Raw genomic sequence first — 18,144 nt, forward strand, 5'->3', positions numbered from 1 at the left:
TTTATTCTAAATTCTTTTTTGGAAATTTTTGGACAATTGTTATAGTTCTAATTAAATTCCAATTCAAACTGTCTAACTTCCAGCTCAATTCCAGTTCCATTGCTTGGGGATTCCTGAAATTTCAATTCATGATAAATTCTCCACTTCATTTCAGTGAATTCATAAATTGTCCCATTAATTTCAATTTGTCACTTTTTTCCTGCACTCAGCTTTAAGGTACATGTCTACACACATCATTCTTACATCCAGAACCATGGAAAGACCAGTCATCACTGTAATTCAGTAATATATTTAATCAAAAATGCCTGATGCCAATCAACATTTGCAGTGTAACAGATCTTAACGCTTGCAGTCTTGAATGCTTCCATTTAATGTGTTTTGAAACGTGTTTTTTTGTTGATGACCTCTTCTGAGTCTAAGCACCGAAGGCTATGGTTTTGGTCGTCATCCATGATCCATATATATATATATATTTTTTCAAATAACATTTTTAAACATTCATATGAATGTCCCCATTGAAAATAATGAACATGTGAATCAACTAAAACAATTATCCAATTTCAAATCACAGAAGCATCACAACAAGAACCTGCTGCACTTACAGGTGAAAAGCCTGAACAGTGACAGCAAATCTCACACCCAGAGTCACTGAACTCTCATACTGTACTGCAAGCAACTGTGAAATAAAAATACAGCAGCTCTATTTCTATTGTTTTTGGCTTTTTATACTATCCGATATACATGAGACACCTTCCCTCTGATGCCTTCTGTATTTAAATAGTGGCTGTGTCTCTTTAAGACCTCAGCAGCCCCTGAGCCCTGGAGAGTTGAGAAGAGCAGCTCACTCCAATTCTTCTTCAACACAAACCATGATCCCTGCATCTCTGCTGCTGCTTCTTGCAGCTGCATCATGTGAGTGGCTGTATTTCTATACAGTAACTGTGACAGATTAATACTGTCTAGTAATGACAGTTGCTAGAAAATATACAATCTGTGGATTATATACTAGATTATACAATTGTATATTGCTTTGTAATTGTTTCCAGAATAATTACACTATGTAAATGCACTGATTCTCACAAATATGCTTATTTTTGTTATTCACAGATGTTCACTGTGTTGAACTGACCCAGCCAGGTTCTATGGTTGTGAAGCCAGGACAGTCTCTGACCATCTCCTGTAAAGTCTCTGGATATTCTGTGACTGATAGCAGCTATGCTACAGGATGGATTCGACAGCCTGCGGGGAAAGTAATGGAGTGGATCGGACATATGTATGGTGGTGGGAGCACTTATTACAAAGATTCTCTTAAAAACAAGTTCAGCATCTCCAGAGACACCTCCAGCAGCACAGTGTCACTGCAAGGCAGCAGCCTGCAGACTGAAGACACAGCTGTGTATTACTGTGTCCGATACCGACACACTGCAGTAAACCTACAGCAGGCCTGTACAAAAACCTACCCTGATGAGTAACACAACACAAGCACAATGTGCCCAGACTGCAGCTCCTATTGGCCAAATGTGCTGATATGATGGTTTGACTGTACAATGAACTGACACATAGCAAAGTATGTGTATATGTTATAGTCCATGGAACAATTCCCAGATCCAAGATGGAGATCTCGCCAAAAGTTGACTGGAGTCTGTGCTGTGCTTTATGAGTCACAAATGCATATATTTTGGAATATAATGAAAAAAGGGGCAATGGTTTCAAATTTCTGTTGTTACTTTTCGGTCACATTAAAATACATGAGTGATGGAAGAAAACCTCTTAATACAATCATGTTTGATACTGTGCATATATGCCGACTCTTACTGCTCACAGAATGGACAGAATATAATTACTATACCCATTTCCAGTGCTAAAGGATTAAGAAATCCCACAAAAATCAGGTATTTAGTCCTGTGATGGTGTTGTGTCCCAGGGACTCTTTGTGACAGATCCCTAAAATCATCTCTGAAAGTGTAGTAGAGTACTCTACTACTAATCTAAGTGTTGAGCTTTCCATTCAGCAGCCAATGCTGAAATAAAAGGATTCAACCCGATTTATTTCACATGCTGATGCACAGAAAATGGCATAGAATGTCTGGCCCAGACAGCGTCCTTTATATGAAACTGTGTGTTGAGTTTTTGAAGGACTTTACCCTTCAGGTGTAACATGAGTGTAGAGACTGAAACAATTGAAGCCTTTTCTTTCTAACATGACATCAAAGGAGTGTTTCTGTCTTCATGCTTCATGAAAAAGTTTACATCGCATACACATACAGTACAATACAGTCTGTTTGTCCAGGAAAAATGTCCTTAATGTTACAAAAGAATTTTGGTCACATTCTTACTTTCAAATCCATTGCAAAATAAGTTTAATTTACTTTTGGCCCCACCAGTTAAAAAGGGAAGTTCTTTGCATTGATATATTTTATCTGTATTTATATATAATCAGACAGAAAAAATAACAATTGTTCATGTTGAAACCATAGCTGTATTGTAAGGTAAGTTTGCAATGCGAATATTGTATTAAATATTTATTTATTATGATATTGAGATATATGAGATTTTTGAACAAGATGATTGTCATCTGAATAAATATAGTGATTGAACAGCATAAAGAAACATCTTATATCTCTGGAAAATGATTAAAACTGTGTCCCATGTCTTAATTGACTGTACTGTTGTGCTGTTGTGTGTTTGATTCCAAAATTTGCAAGATTAACCATAATATGTTGGTGAATAGGTGAACTTTACACTTATACAGTATTATAATAACGAGTACTGTAAAACACATGCCTGGTTTATATACTATAGCACCAAGACTTCAGCAACCTGTTGGAAAGTCTATCATTTTGTTAGCAGGGGTTGCATTAATGCATTATGTGTGTAGTATAAAGACTGTTCAATTACAGCCTCCCTCACTGCGCCCTCCCCTGGAGGAGGTTCCAATGCAAACCTCCCAGAGCTTTTAATGGAGCCAGTGTCGGTGTGAGAACCAGAGCAGCAGTCAGTGGGACTCAGCTTGTACTTTAACCTAATGCTCTTCCTCATCTGCAGTTATGAAACTTTAACCAACCTTGCTGACACTCACAGCACTCACACTGTCAGGTCTATTACTTTATCTCTCTTCTCTCTGTCTTTCTTGCTTGCTAGCTGTTCACCATATATTGTATGTAAAAACTGACTTTTTTTAATTACAGGTGTTTAGAGTGAGATAGTACTGACTGAGTCTGAACCAGTGGTAAAGAGACCAGGAGAATCTCACACACTGACCTGTACAGCCTCTGGGTTCACATTCAGTGGCTACTATATGTGCTGGATCAGACAGGCTCCTGGGAAGGGACTGGAGTGGTTGGGATATCTTACAACAGTGATAATGTGTACTACTCCCAGTCTGTTCAGGGAAGATTCACCATCTCCAGAGACAACAGCAAGAGCCAGCTGTATTTACAGATGAACAGTCTGAGAGCTGAAGACACTGCTGTGTATTACTGTGCCAGAGACTCACAGTGAGAGAGAATGATGGGAAACCCATATAAAAGCCTCTTCCCCTGTATCACAAAGATCCACAGTAAAGTGTTAGGACCTGAGATAAAAGCTGCTGTACAGGCAGAAACATAACGTCCACAGAGCCCACAAGAGGGGCCTTAACAATATACTGATTATAGTTTACTCCAAGTTACAATACATGAAGTTAACTCCACTCTAATGGCGTAGTAATCTCACTGACAATCTGTCTTTATTTTTAAAAGACGCAGACCAGCTTTACTCCCTGGTGATTAATAAAAGACGCAGAAGAGCCTTTGACATTTGACACAAAGTGATCAGACATATGACAACATGTGCTGTAAATACTGTGAAAGAGCTCTAACACTGTGGTGTATGGACCTCATCCTCAAGAGCTGAAGAACATGAGTTCAGGTTCGCTGCAATGTGAGATAATTCAGCAATATGTAATTCTCTATTCATGCTTTCCTTTTTCACACAGGAAGTTACTGTATGTCAGTGTTTCTCCTTTGTATTTGGCAAATCCTGCTCAGTCTCCAGTATTTAAACTCCAGCATTATCTGTGTATCCTAATAGAAGCCCCTCACTGTACTTCACTCAAGCTCATCTGCTGCACAAATCATGTTATCTGCATCTCTGCTGTTTATGATGTATAATGACAGAAAGTCCAGAAATGGCTGAACTATATTTTTTGAGTAAAATATATGCATATAACTTAATATTTCAAATAAAATGAGACATTAATTCAGCAAATATGAAAAATTACAATTAGCTTGAAATGCAGTTTTTATTGAACGTTGGAATCTGTTTTACAAGCTGTTGAAGGATTCAGTTCTTAAGTGAGAATCTGTTTTGTTTTTCAACAGAAACGTGGTCAAATATCATCATGAACAGCTGGGACTCCTTGTGAAGATGATGAGGAAGTTATAATTGTTTGGCTTCAGCTGATGCTGAGCATCCACAGATGATCACGTATAATCACATTTCACCACAGTGTATCTGGGTTTGGGTTTTAAATACAAAATTAAAGCATTTCCTATAGAATCAGGGTTCTATAGGTAAAAAAAAATAATCAGATACTTTCTACATGTGTTCAAATATATGAAAATGATCTACTGTCCATGTACTTTCAGTACAATATATTACCAAAATATGAAACTTCATCATAAGCTAAAGAAGATAATGCAACAATCTGAGGTGAATGTATAGGCAGTGGAAAATACATATGGGAATTCCAAAAGTTGTAAGAATTTCAACTGAATTCTTCAGTGATGTTGGGGGAAGCAGTTTCTTCCTCTTAATTCTCCTCCAGGTGGGGGCAGCACCGCTTCCCCTAAGGGATATTCTGACCATTTGAATTTATCTTGTTCTGCTCAGCCCTCCACCCCCATAGAGATTCAATCAGATTCAGCCCCCTGTATTTCTTATGAAAGCCACTGAGATCTCTCCCCCATCTCAGGAGCATCACTTGTAAAACAGAGAGGGGAAGCTGTGTGTGACAATGGGAGTTACTTCATTAGTTTCAGCATTAGCAATTTTATTGGGGACATTTTCACGTAAGTGTGGGTTTTTCTCAAGTTTCCTTAACTGTCATGAATGGTATTGCTTGATGAAAATGATTATATTAAAAATATCAATATCAAAATGATTATATTAAATGATAACATGATTATGATGAACTTTCTTCATTACAGATGTTCACTGTATTGAACTCACCCAGCTGGATTCTCTGGTTGTAAAGCCAGGACAGTCTCTGACCATCTCCTGTAAAATCTCTGGGTATTCGCTGACTGATATCAGCTATGCTACACACTGGGTTCGACAGCCTGCTGGGAAAGCTCTGGAGTGGATTGGTGCAATAGTGTATGATGGAAGCACTGCTTGCAAAGATTCTCTAAAGAGCAAGTTCAGCATTCATTATGTCAGAGTCACTCAGAGCAGTGGGAAGTGTGAGCGAATGCACACCAATGCAGTAAATATGCAAAAGCCAGGCAATATGGCTGCTTAACATGGTACTCAAACTGAAACATGTAAGCGTGTCCCATATGTAGCAATAGTCTCAACGTCAATCGGTAACCATACATTTCAAGTAAAACTCACATTTATAGTAAGATTGTTAAACTTTAACTTTAAAAACATTAAATACTGTTGGACTCCTCTAAGATGTGATCCATTTGAAGATGTGAATTTAACACCTCTAATGGCACAGCTGACACAACTGAGTTGAGATTTTTTTGGTAAATATAGATTTGTTTGTGGGATATTCATGTGTTAATTTTTTTTATTATTTTTGATATGAAAAATGTACTGGGAACACTTTATATTAAGTAACTTTCTAAGGCCCTCAAAAAGCATGTATAAGAATTTTATTGGCATGGCTTATACACCACTTTATAAGTAAATGTGCTTCAAGATGGCTGAAAGAGTGATATGATACTTGTTACATTAAGGATAAAAGCATGCATGGGAATGCATGTGGTATGTCAGTCTATCAGCCATGAAACCATACAATTGCTTATAACAATGCTAAAATCTTGTAATGTCAAGGTCATAAGGGTGTAATGTATGCTTTATGAAATCCTTAAAATTTACATTTCATGTAAAATGTGTATTTTTTTGGGAAAAAAACTGAATCTGAGCTGAACATATTTCGAGTCAGAGAAAATATATGCATATATCACTGCTACATGTACAATAATGATAATGAAAATTCCTAAACCTATTGGCATTTTTAATGAAATCATCAGTGATGGTTTGGTGCTTTTAATGCTCCTCCAGATGGGGGCAGCAGAACTCCTCCTACAGGGTAATATGACCCTTTGAATTTAACTTGTACTTCTCAGTCCTCCAGCCCCCAGAAATGTAAACAAATTCAGTGCCCTGTATTTCCTATAAAAGCCACTGAGAATTCTCCTGCAAACACAAGAGCATCAACTGTAAAACAGAGAGGAATCTGTGTGTTACAATGGGAGTTACAGAAACATTGATACTTCTACTAGTTGCAACTTTATGTAAGTGTGCATGTATTCTTTAGGTTGCTGTTAAATTTGAGTTTGATCTTTTAATTTGTGCTTCTCTGTGATTGTTTTATGTTTTTTTAATCAACAGATGTCCACTGTGATGAACCCAACCAGCCAGGTTCTATGGTTGTAAAACCAGGACAGCCTCTGACCATCTCCTGTAAAGTCTCATATTCCGTAACCAGCTATCATACAGCCTGGATACGACAACCTGCAGGGAAAGCACTGGAGTGGATTGGAGCAATATGGAGTGGTGGAGGCACTGCTTATAAAGATTCCCTTAAGAACAAGTTCAGTATCTCCAGAGACACCTCCAGCAACACAGTGACATTAAAAGGGAGCAGCCTGCAGACTGGAGACACAGCTGTGTATTACTGTGCCCGACAGCCACAGTGATATGAACCAACAGCAGAGCTGTACAAAAACTCAGAGACCCACACATCCCCATACCTGCACTCGCATACATGTTCACACTCACAAACATGTGCCTGAGACACACAGCAAGTGAAAGTCATTTGAGAGCAATACAAAATGGCTGCTTTGTCTGTGCCATGCACTACCGAATCCCGAGAACAAACAGCTAGTACTCACAGCCATGCACCCCAAATATAAATATGCTCTATGAACATACCTACTTCTATTATCCAAACTGAATTTAAAGTGGAAAACTAATCAGATTTGGTAAAAAATAAAGGTAAGAGAACCTCTGATCAATAATATTTAAAAATGGATGTACAAATGAACAAAAAACAAAACTCTAAAAAATTCAAGATTTCAAGTCAAAACTCCTCAGAAATTAGAGTGTCTGTACATATGTGACAGTAACATGCCTGTGAAAATGCCTCAGATTGCAAGGTAAATGGCAAGTTTTCCCCCTAACTCCTTATTTCACCTATTTTGATTCATTAAAATGTCAATAATAGAATCAGTATGCACCCCCTCCATGTAAACATCAATGATGAATGTGAAATAAGCTTTATCATGCATGCAAAAAATCTATATAGCAATGAAATAATTAACTACATGTGCAATGAACATAAGAAATTCTGCCCAGTCTACCTAATACCTGAAATGATCTTACATTATATTACTGTCTAGTTTTATTGGTATGCTTCACAGTATGACCTGTATAAGGAAGCAAACCATGCAAGGTGTTGCACATACAGTAACAACTGTAACAACACTAACTCCGTCCACTACACTGGAACAGTAAAATGTAATCTAATGTTTTAACTCACTCGTTAGCTTTACCAGCTAGTTTGCACCTTGCCTGGCCCACCATTGAAACCTGGTCATGCAGTACTTCTAATATTGTTGACTCCTTATGGTTTTTTGCCTGTGTTGTATTCAACCTCATTTGTACGTCGCTCTGTCTGCCACATGAATACATGTAAATGTAATGTAAATGTACTTCAAATGTGTTATTAATTTGTCACAGATACGAAGATTTGTATTGGGAACTTTGGAAAGTGGATTAGCCTATGGCAAAACAACGCTCTAAATGTCCACCAGGGGTCAGTGCAATAGATTTAATGAGGATAGTCAAACCAGAAACTGCTTGTAGTGTGAGAGACCAAAAAAAAAAAAACTTTTGATCATCGCAACTAATATATATTTTTTTCTCTCTTGGAACTGACAATTTAAAGCTACAGGGACAAAACCAATGAGCTGGATTCCCTCTCGGAACCAGAGAGAGAGAGGGGAGGAGGAGAAAGAATTTTTATAAACTTTGAAAAGCAATTTACTTAAAATGGTGATTTGGGAAAAGCTACAAATCCAAGAGAACCAATTGACAAATTTGGGACACTCTATTACTGTGAACAACTGCCACAATGTGTGTGAGAAAGCAGAAAGCCAGAAAAAAAAAAAAAAAAAACTGCAGTGATCAAGCATCCTCTACTTGATCACTGCTGTCAGGGCACAGGCAAGGACTCAGGCGCGGACCACGAGAACTCCAGAATCCAGGCGTTTATTAAAAGACTCGTAGAACAAACAGGCAGGGTCAAAATACCAGGAAGGCAGTCCAAACACAGTCAGGAATCAAAGCCGGGGACAGGCAGGGTCAAACCAGGTAGTCAGGAAGATCAGGTGAACAAGGCAGGACAGCAGGCAGGAGCAAGGTCAAAGAGCAGGCAGGGTCGATTCGGGGAACAGCGATCAGGCAGAAAACACAGCGGGAACAAGACAGGTAAAAACACACTGCAACAAACTGGCAACAAAACAGAGACAAGCAGGGTAGATATAGGGCTGGGCTGATGAGGAGATGGGAAGCAGGTGTGTAAGCAGGCAGAAGGGGATGATCGGGTGGGCGGAGACAGGGCGGAGAGTGGGGCAGGGCTAGAACACAAGGAAAACAAAAGCACATGGACAGGGAAAAACAAAACACAATAGCTAGGGGGCGGGAGCACTGACACACTGCATCCAACCACTCCTGTGTCATCACTGCCATAAACTGTAGGAGATCTTTATGAATATAATTACACAAGATCACCCACATCAGCATTGAAATCAATATTTAGGACTTTTTTGTAAGCATTTAAAATATATAAATGAATATCACATAAGTGAAATTGTTCACCAACACAATAATTTATATATTTTTTATAAGCAGTTGAATAAACTACTCCATGTTTTCAGATTATGTACTTTTGCAATTTCCAACACAACTGTCTTGAGCTTTCAAGAGCAGCTCGCTCCATCTCATCATCAACACAATCCATGCTCCCCACATCTACATAACGGCTGCTGCTGCTAACAACTGCATCCTGTGTGTCTGTGTCTCTGTAATTATATACGCATTACTAGCAGAAGAATTGTACATCAGAAGCTGTTATACAAGCAATGTGAAAAACATTTTGTAAATTTTGTGATTAGTTTATCTCTTTTTCAAAAGCGTGCAGTGTAATACTGAACTCACAAAACCAGGTTCTATGGTTGTAAAGCCAGGGCAGCCTCTGACCATCTCCTGTAAAGTATCTGGGTACTCACTCACAGATAGCAGTGACTGTACCCATTGGATACGACAGCCTGCAGCAAAAGCCCTCGAGTGGGTTTTTGGGTGTGTCCGTGGCAGTGGAAACATTTATTACAAAGATTCTTTCAAGAACAAGTTCAGTATCTCCAGAAGCACCTCTGGCAGCACAGTGCCTTTTCAAGGACACAGCCTGCAGACTCAGGACACAGCTGTATATTACTGTGCCTGGCAGTCACACTGGCGTGAACCAATAGCACATCCACACACCTACATCCCCATTCCTGTTCTCCCATACATACTCACAAACATTGACCCTGAGCCCCACTCCCACAACATACACACACACACACACACACACACACACACACACAGTAATAAACATAAATAGCATAATAAACATAAATAACATAAGTAAATGAGTACAAATAAATATTGTAGTGTATTTATCTGTCATGATAGATTGTAACTGCATTCATAGTCAGCCTCATTTGTGCTCGGACCGATTTAAATCCAGCAAGACTTTTTATGTAATATGCAAGTGAGATGCAAATGTAACGGAGGTGCCCTCTTTTAAAGGGGTAGCATCTAAATGTGAACAGTGAGTTTGGTTCAGCCACTCTAAGACAATCATGGAAGTCATTGTTAGTGTTTTCCTTTTCATCTGTTGTATACAGGGTAGGTTTAAATTTGAAATACGCTATATGAAGAACCAACATGTTTATGCAGGACTGCAGCATTGTTGTTGATTATAATTCTTCTTTTGCAGGGTCTCTGTCTGTCTCCTTGACCCCCTCCACATATTCAGAGATAAAGACCCCAGGCCAGTCTTTGAGTATCACATGTCAGACTTCAGGCTACACATTCTCAAGCTATAACATCCACTGGATTCGGCAGGCTCCTGGAAAGGGTTTGGAATGGCTGGGATGTGATGGCTGCTCTAGCACTGCAGACAGTGTTAAGGGACGCCTAAACCAAAACAGAGACAGCTCCAACAGCAGGTCCTCTCTCACTCTGAACAACCTGAGGTCTGAGGACACAGCTGTGTATTACTGCGCCCGAGACTCACAGTGTTGGAGAGTAATGGGAAAGCCACACAAAAACCTCCCCTCACTCTCTGTCGTGGGAATAAGAGTTAAACAGCTGCAGTTAGAGAAACTATAAGCAGACCCATGCAGCCTGAAACAGGAGAGTCTCCTGCCTGCAGCCTGACTGAATACTTTACAGAAAAATACATGAATTGTAAAAAAAAAATCCTAAAAAATTTTCATTTTCAACCATTACAATTACGCGAAGATGTCATTTGCAGAGTATTCCAATGTCACCCCTTAGTGACTGAGTTCCAATATCACCCCCTCTTCAGCCACCAACCAGCAGAACAAAGGCTTCAATCAAGGAAGGCCTTCCTCCACCATGTGCTACCAGCAGATTCCATCACAACCAGCCCTATGTGCACAACTATGTAGCGGGACACACTCCAGGGCCTGCCCCTAAACGTCTCCATGGAGCCACCAGGCAGTGAGAACCTACCACCGGGAGCTGCTGCTTCATGGAGAGAGTGGAGGTGTCTTAATCGCCTGAGGTCACGCACAGGAAGATGTGAAATCAGCAGAGCAAAATGGGGTCATTTAAATGGAGACACCAGCTGTAAATGCAGGACAGACCAACGAACCATGGACCACCTCCTGACACACCAGCCCTCTGCTGACCTCACCTTGCTACATGACTGACCTGGCAGACTGTAATGATGTTGGGAAGACATTCCCAGAACTGCTCCTTGTTGCATATAATGCATAGTTAAAAAAAACAATGAACAATCTTCAGCATACCTTGGTGGACATTTTCCATTCTAACAATAAACTGCTTCCTTTTTCAATGCAATATCACATCCAACACTGAAGATTATAATTTTCTTCTCTTGCAGCAATTAGGAAATAGTTGGGAAAATATGAATAATAACTTGTAACTACATGATACTTATTTGAAAAAATATGATCCCTTTTATATCTATATATGATACTCCTCCCCTGTTATGCAAAATGACCTCATGCAAAATGAAACTTTCTCTCTTTGTTGTCTGTACTTAAAGAGTGTCTGTGTCTCTGTATGACATCAGCAGCCCTTGAGCCCTGGAGAGTTGAGAAGAGCAGCTCACTCCAGTTCATCTTCAACACAAACAATGTTCCCTGCATCTCTAATACTGCTGCTGCTGGCAGCTGCATCCTGTTAGTCTCTGTGTTTGATATATCATCAGTTGCTTTTTATTAAATTTTAGCTTGCATAATGTGTTCCTATTTTACCTACATTCCTCTCTTTCTCTCTCCCTAGGTATTCGCTCTCAGATTGTTCTCACACAGTCTGAATCAGCTGTGGCTGCACCAGGAGGATCCCTCACATTAAAATGTGCCTGCAGTGGGTTTAATCTTGGGAGCACAAACATGCACTGGATCCGCCAAGCTCCTGGAAAGGCACTTGAATGGATCATTTACTTTTACTCTGACAGCTTCAAGAGCACTGCACAGGTTGTGCAGGGCAGATTCACAGCATCCAAAGAAAGCTCCAGCCTCTATCTGCATATGACCCAGCTGAAAGCAGAGGACACAGCAGTGTACTACTGCGCAAGAGACACTGTGGTTTACATCATACAGACGCCTGTACAAAAACCACCTGACACAGTACAGAGTGCAGTTTGGCTCCTACTGTAGTGAGAGAAACACACATGCCTCAGTGACACAGACAACTGACAGGAAAGAAAAGAAAACAAGAAAGACAGAGAGAACCAAGAACACAAACAACACTTGCTGCATTTACTTTTGGGTTGGATAAAAAAGCTATTGTCATCTACATCCTAAATTAAGATTGTGTTTCACAAATTTTGCCATGCTTTACCTTTTTGAAAATTGATCCTTACCTCTTGTGCTGGTGCGAAGTTTTCATAATAATGGCATGAAGGGATTAAAACATATACTATGTTGTTTGGTTACATGGGGTCACAATAAGAAATGACATACTGTATAACCCACAAATTTGAATTACTTAGAACACAACAACAACCAGGAAAGAAAAGTAACTTTTGGTGAAGTGGCATATTTACAAAGTAGTTATCAGATACATCGGATATGAACCTTCCTTCTGCATTTATCTCACAGCTGTGTGTTACAATGGTCACTGACTTGAACAAGACATGATTTATATCTTTTATAAAACAAAGCAAATTAAATGTAGTACAACATGTCTGCAATGTTGTGATTTCAAAGTTTAAGTCCAAATGTTGTATGGGTAACCACAGAACATTAAACTAATTCAGGATACTTTACAGTATTTTCCAACATTCAGTTAAGTGAATCGTGTTTTACTCAGATACACATGGAAAATATTTATTCTATATTCTACAGGGACAAGATACTCCTCACTCTGAAACTTTTTTGTTTTGTTAAGTAGTGCCTTGAATGGCTACACTAGTGCACCAGTGAATGGCTACACCAGGTTAGTACCATGAATACTGTTTAATAGCAGCAGTATTGCAATATTAATAATTCTACTGGGAACAACTTCAGGTAAGTACGTGAGTTTTTTTTGTTAGTGTCAAACTGAAGAAGGGAATTGTTATGATTGTATTTCCCTTTTACCTATTGGTTTATGGTTAATTTTCTTTATCCACACAGGCGTTCACTGTGTTGAACTTACCGAGCCAGGTTCTTTGGTTGTAAAACTAGGACAATCCTTCACCATCAACTGTAAAGAATCATATTCACTAAACAGTGATTATACACACTGGATAGGACAGCCTGCTGGGAAAGCTCTGGAGTGGATTGGATTAATATGGAGTGGACACACTGCTTACAATGGTTAACCTAAAATTTCCTCAGTAAATATCCAGCTGTATAAATGGATAAAACAGTAACCTATGCAAGTCATTTGGATAAGAGTGTCTACTAAATGACAATAAGGTTATGTAATGTTTCCTTCGGTTATCACATGGAGTTATTAGCTGCATACAGTTAAAATCTACCTGCACTCTCAACCAGACCCAGTTGTGTGGAGCAGAGGACATGTAGGAGAAAAGAGATGAGGAGAGACCTTCAACCTTCAAGGAACTTAATGGATCCACCCCCTGATACATACAGGACATGATCAAGGCCTACACGTCAGTGCTGCACTCTGCTACCTCGTGTCACCTATGTGTCCCGAAATACAAGGGCAGCATCTCTCGCACCCACCTCTACTCTGTACTTGCTCCACACTGCTAGAATGAGCTTCCTCCTCAGATTCAAATAACAGACGCCCTGGTTGCCTTCAAGAGTAAGCGGTATCTCTAGGCCACCTTCCTCTCTATCTATCTTATCTATCCCTATTTTCGTTTCAGAAAAAAAAACACTCTACACCAGTTAGTTTAGTATCTTACTGACCTCTTGTAACAGTTCTCGATAACTACTCTTAGCATAGTGTTGCTCTTATTTTGAAGTCACTCTGGGTAAGAGCATCTGCTAAATTACATAATATAATGTAATGAGTGTGGAGGGTATAGCTGTAGGAGAGAAGAGAATGGTGGAATGGATTTGAGTTCACAATTTCATTTAACTAGTTTTAATGAATGAAATGAAGCAGTATTATACACTGTATTGTAAAAACTCAACTGTGGGTCCACAGGGCCAGGCATGTGAAGTGAACTTTTTCAAGTCACGATTGTCTAACCTTACTCTCTGGGGAGATAGAGTGTAGTTAAGACTGGCAGCACTGGGGGAACATCCCTGTGTTACTCTCAGTTGTGTCGTAGCTGTGCATGTTTTCTGTTTGTCACTGTTGGGGGGGGGGGGGGGGGGGGGATGGAATTTAAGTCTGGAAGTGTAGGACCAGAGAACCTCGACCACTGCAAAGTGCAAGAGAAGACCAACCGGGAAAAAAAAAACAGGAAACAGAGCCAGTCCCGCTGAGGGAGATTAGAGAGCATTGTTGGGGAAGGTGTCCCCATCGAGCAGGGGAATCAAGTATTCTGTTACAGTGACCATGTGTAACTCTAGGGAACAGAATGTACTGTGGAGTAAAGAGACTTCCTTGTCGGTAGAAATTATGCAGAAAAATTGGTATAACAGTGACAGTTGGGTCCTTGGAGCAACAAAAGGACGCAGGAATGGGTACTTGGATTTATTTTTTATTTCAACAGTGTTTGTTCCAAGGACATGGTGCAGGCCAGACCACCATCTGTAACTCTGTAACTATAACAATTTTTTGTGTTTGTCTGTGTGAGCAGGGAAGGATTACCTGCCTCGTGCATCTCCTGGCAATTAGAGGAGGGTGGGCATCACTCTGCTGCTGTTGAGGGTCTGGACCTCAGAGGGGAGCAAACAAAACCTACAGTAATCATGTGCAATGCTATTCAGCTAAGCTTTGTACATGTGCCTTAGCCTGTGGTGGGGGATCATGAAGGAGAGTGAAGTGTGCTGTGCCCCTATTGTTACGCTTATCTTAAAGGGGGGATCTCAGAGTAGGCAGAGTATGAGTATCATCCTTCCATTTGTCATCTTTAACTGATGAAATGATAATACAGTTGCCTTTTTTAACCTTCCTCTTTTAATCTTTATATGTGAATGTATGAATGTTGAGCTCTAAATCTTTTTTTTCACAGGTATTAGATGGCAGATTCTGACTGAGTCTGAACCAGCAGTTTAAAAGGATAGAGAATCCCACAAACTGACCTGTACAACCTCTGTCCTACAAAACCGTGCTCGAACTGAAACTGAATTCCGAAGGTCTTCAAGAGCTTGTATAAAAAGTTAATGAGCATTGCTTTCCCTCTTGAAGAGACACATAAAATGCCTCACATAGAGTAATATTACACTTGTCACGCTAACAATGGTAGGATGCATGGGAATGCATGTGTTATATCAGTCTATGTGAGACAGTATAATTGCTTATAACTGCTCAAAATATGTCAATGTCTTGATCATAAATGTGTCATATATTCTGTCTGCAGTCACACTTAATAACACAAAAGTCACAAGTCACAGGAAAATTTACACTAGACATAAAATGTGAAATAAAAAAATGCCATAATTCATTCTTCAATTTAGAGATCTACATTATCATTGAGGTAAAAGATCCCCCCTTTAGATTACTTACCTGTCCTGGAATATAAGCACATTATTAGTGTCAAGAAATGGTCTGTATGCAGGACCACCCCTTACTCGATAAATACCTAATAATTAATATATTACATAAGATCTAACACGGTAATCAATTTCCTTCTACCTGGGTACAAGCACATATAAATGATCTGTTGCCAATGTCCTTTCAGAATGAATTAGCAAAACCTAGAACTTCAACATAAGATAAAGAGGAAAATGCAATCTGACAACAGCTGAAATGAATGTGTAGGTAAATGAAAAAACATATTGATAGATCACTTCTACATATGCATTATATCAGATGGAAATTCCTGAAGTCATAACAGTTCTTACTGATCTAAATCCATCAGTGATGTTGGCGGAAGCAGTTTGCTGCTCCTAATGCTCCTCCAGACGAGGGCAGCAGTGATCTTCATAAAAGGATATTTTCACCCTTTTAATGCATTGTGTGTTTCTCAGTCCTCCACCCCCTGAATATTTAGTCAAATTCAGTCCCCTTTATTTCTTATAAAAGTAAGTCACTGAGAATTCTCCTCCCATCACAGGAACATCACTTGTAAAACAGAGAGGGGAACCTGTGTGTGACAATGGGAGCCGTTGCAGTATTGATAACTTTCTTGGTTACAACTTCATGTAAGTGTGCCTGTATCATTTAAGTTGCCATCAAATTGAAGTTTGACATTTTAATAAATATTTTTTGCATTTTAATAACTGCTTTTTGCTTGACATTTTTCATCCACAGATGTTCACTGTGATGAATTCACCCAGCCAAGTGCCTTGGTTGTAAAACCAGGACATTCTCTGACCATCTCCTGTAAAGTCTCATATTCACTGAGCAGCTATGCTACAGGCTGGATTCGACAGCCTGCAGGGAAAGCGCTGGAGTGGATTGGAGTAATATGGGGTGATGGAAGCACTGATTACAAAGATTCTCTTAAGAACAAGTTCAGCATCTCCAGAGACACCTCCAGCAGCACAGTGTCTTTAAGAGGAAGCAGCCTGCAGACTGAAGACACAGCTGTGTATTACTGTGCCCGAGAGACACCGTGCAGTGAAGTTATTGAAGGCCTGTACAAAAACCCACAGTATAGCAGAGGTACTTGAACATTATAAATATGGCAGACATCACTCTCATATTTGCTAGTGATTGTATCATCACTTTTTAGTTTCACTACATATATTGTCATACATATAAGTCATTCTGTTTCAGCACATCTTTGTTTGTAACTGCTTATAAAATAGTAATGTAGTGATCAACAAAATCATGTACACTTAATGACATTCTTATGAAGTTACACTTTATATAAACTATCACTCTTTTTGGAAATCAAAACATTGTTCATGGTGAATTTAAAGATCAATGTTATTACTGAGTCACAGGAGAGTTTCACTCAAATCCCCTCATCAAAAGGCCTAGATTCATGACTACCTGACCTAAGTAAACATCTTTTACATTACATAAGATGTAGTGAATCAATCTGATCATTTTTATGATAGCACAGACATGTGCACATGAGTTTCTGTTCATTTACATTTAATACAGTGCATGTAATACAGTAATACAGAGAATTTGCAGCCCAACATAAGACAAAAAGATTACAGAACAGTGTGCATGTTTTATTTGGATTAGTTGTAAATTGAAGAATGGAGTTTCAGTGATTGTATGGTCCTTTTAATGATTGCTTTGTGCTTAATTTTATTTATCCACAGATGTCCACTATGTTGAAGGTACCCAGTCAGTTCCTAAGGCTTTAAACCAGGACTCTTTCACCATTATGGGTAGTGGCATATTCACTAAACAGATATGATACACATTGCATATAACAGCCTGCAGGGAAATAGGTAATAATAAGGTCAAACTGTGTTTTAGCATGTATGATAGAAAATATTAAGACAAAGAATGATTATGTCACTTTATAACATGCTTGTGGTTGAGCATGCAGTGTGACCATTTCAGTTGCTGCAGTCACTGAAGTGCATCTGTACTGTACACTCTCTCAGTGCATGCTCCTGTGTCACCACTACCAGAACTTAATAAATTTCATACCTCAACATTAACATCAAGATAAAAATTCACTTGGAAGATTTTCTCATCTACATCAAAAAAGATCTCAAGGTGGTTCAACAGCAAATCTATATATTAAAAAATCCATGACTACACTGCACCATTTTCTGTCAACATGCTTCTCCACAAGGCAAGGCTCAGGACATTAACACCACACACTGAACACAAACCCTTTCACAAACTGGAGCTGATGTGAAAATAGCAAAACCAGTAGGGTAAATTTCAAAGCCATATTCAGTCAATATAATAATAAACACCACACTGCTGCACTACTGCCTGATTTCTGCATCAAAGTAAATGGCTCAATTGCCATGTCTGCCTTCTTTTATATCCATCACTCACCAATGATGAATGATGACTTCAGGCTCAGCTGTATGCAAATCCAGTGCTGTCACCATGTTCATTTAAGCATGTGCACAGTGAGAAGCCATTACAGACATTCACAGCAGTTCAGCTTCAACACAAACC

At 39.2% G+C, this 18,144-nt stretch overlaps 1 gene segment (V, D, J or C); it reads left to right on the plus strand.

Moving 5' to 3' along the window:
* Nucleotides 1-869: 869 nt before the first annotated feature.
* Nucleotides 870-1,472, plus strand: LOC118791053. The segment is given in 2 exon segments: nt 870-912; nt 1,108-1,472. Coding segments are annotated over 2 exon segments (408 nt in total).
* Nucleotides 1,473-18,144: the final 16,672 nt, after the last annotated feature.

The sequence above is a fragment of the Megalops cyprinoides genome, chromosome 1 (genome assembly GCF_013368585.1).
Source record: "Megalops cyprinoides isolate fMegCyp1 chromosome 1, fMegCyp1.pri, whole genome shotgun sequence".
In the NCBI taxonomy this organism is placed as follows: Eukaryota; Metazoa; Chordata; class Actinopteri; order Elopiformes; family Megalopidae; genus Megalops; species Megalops cyprinoides.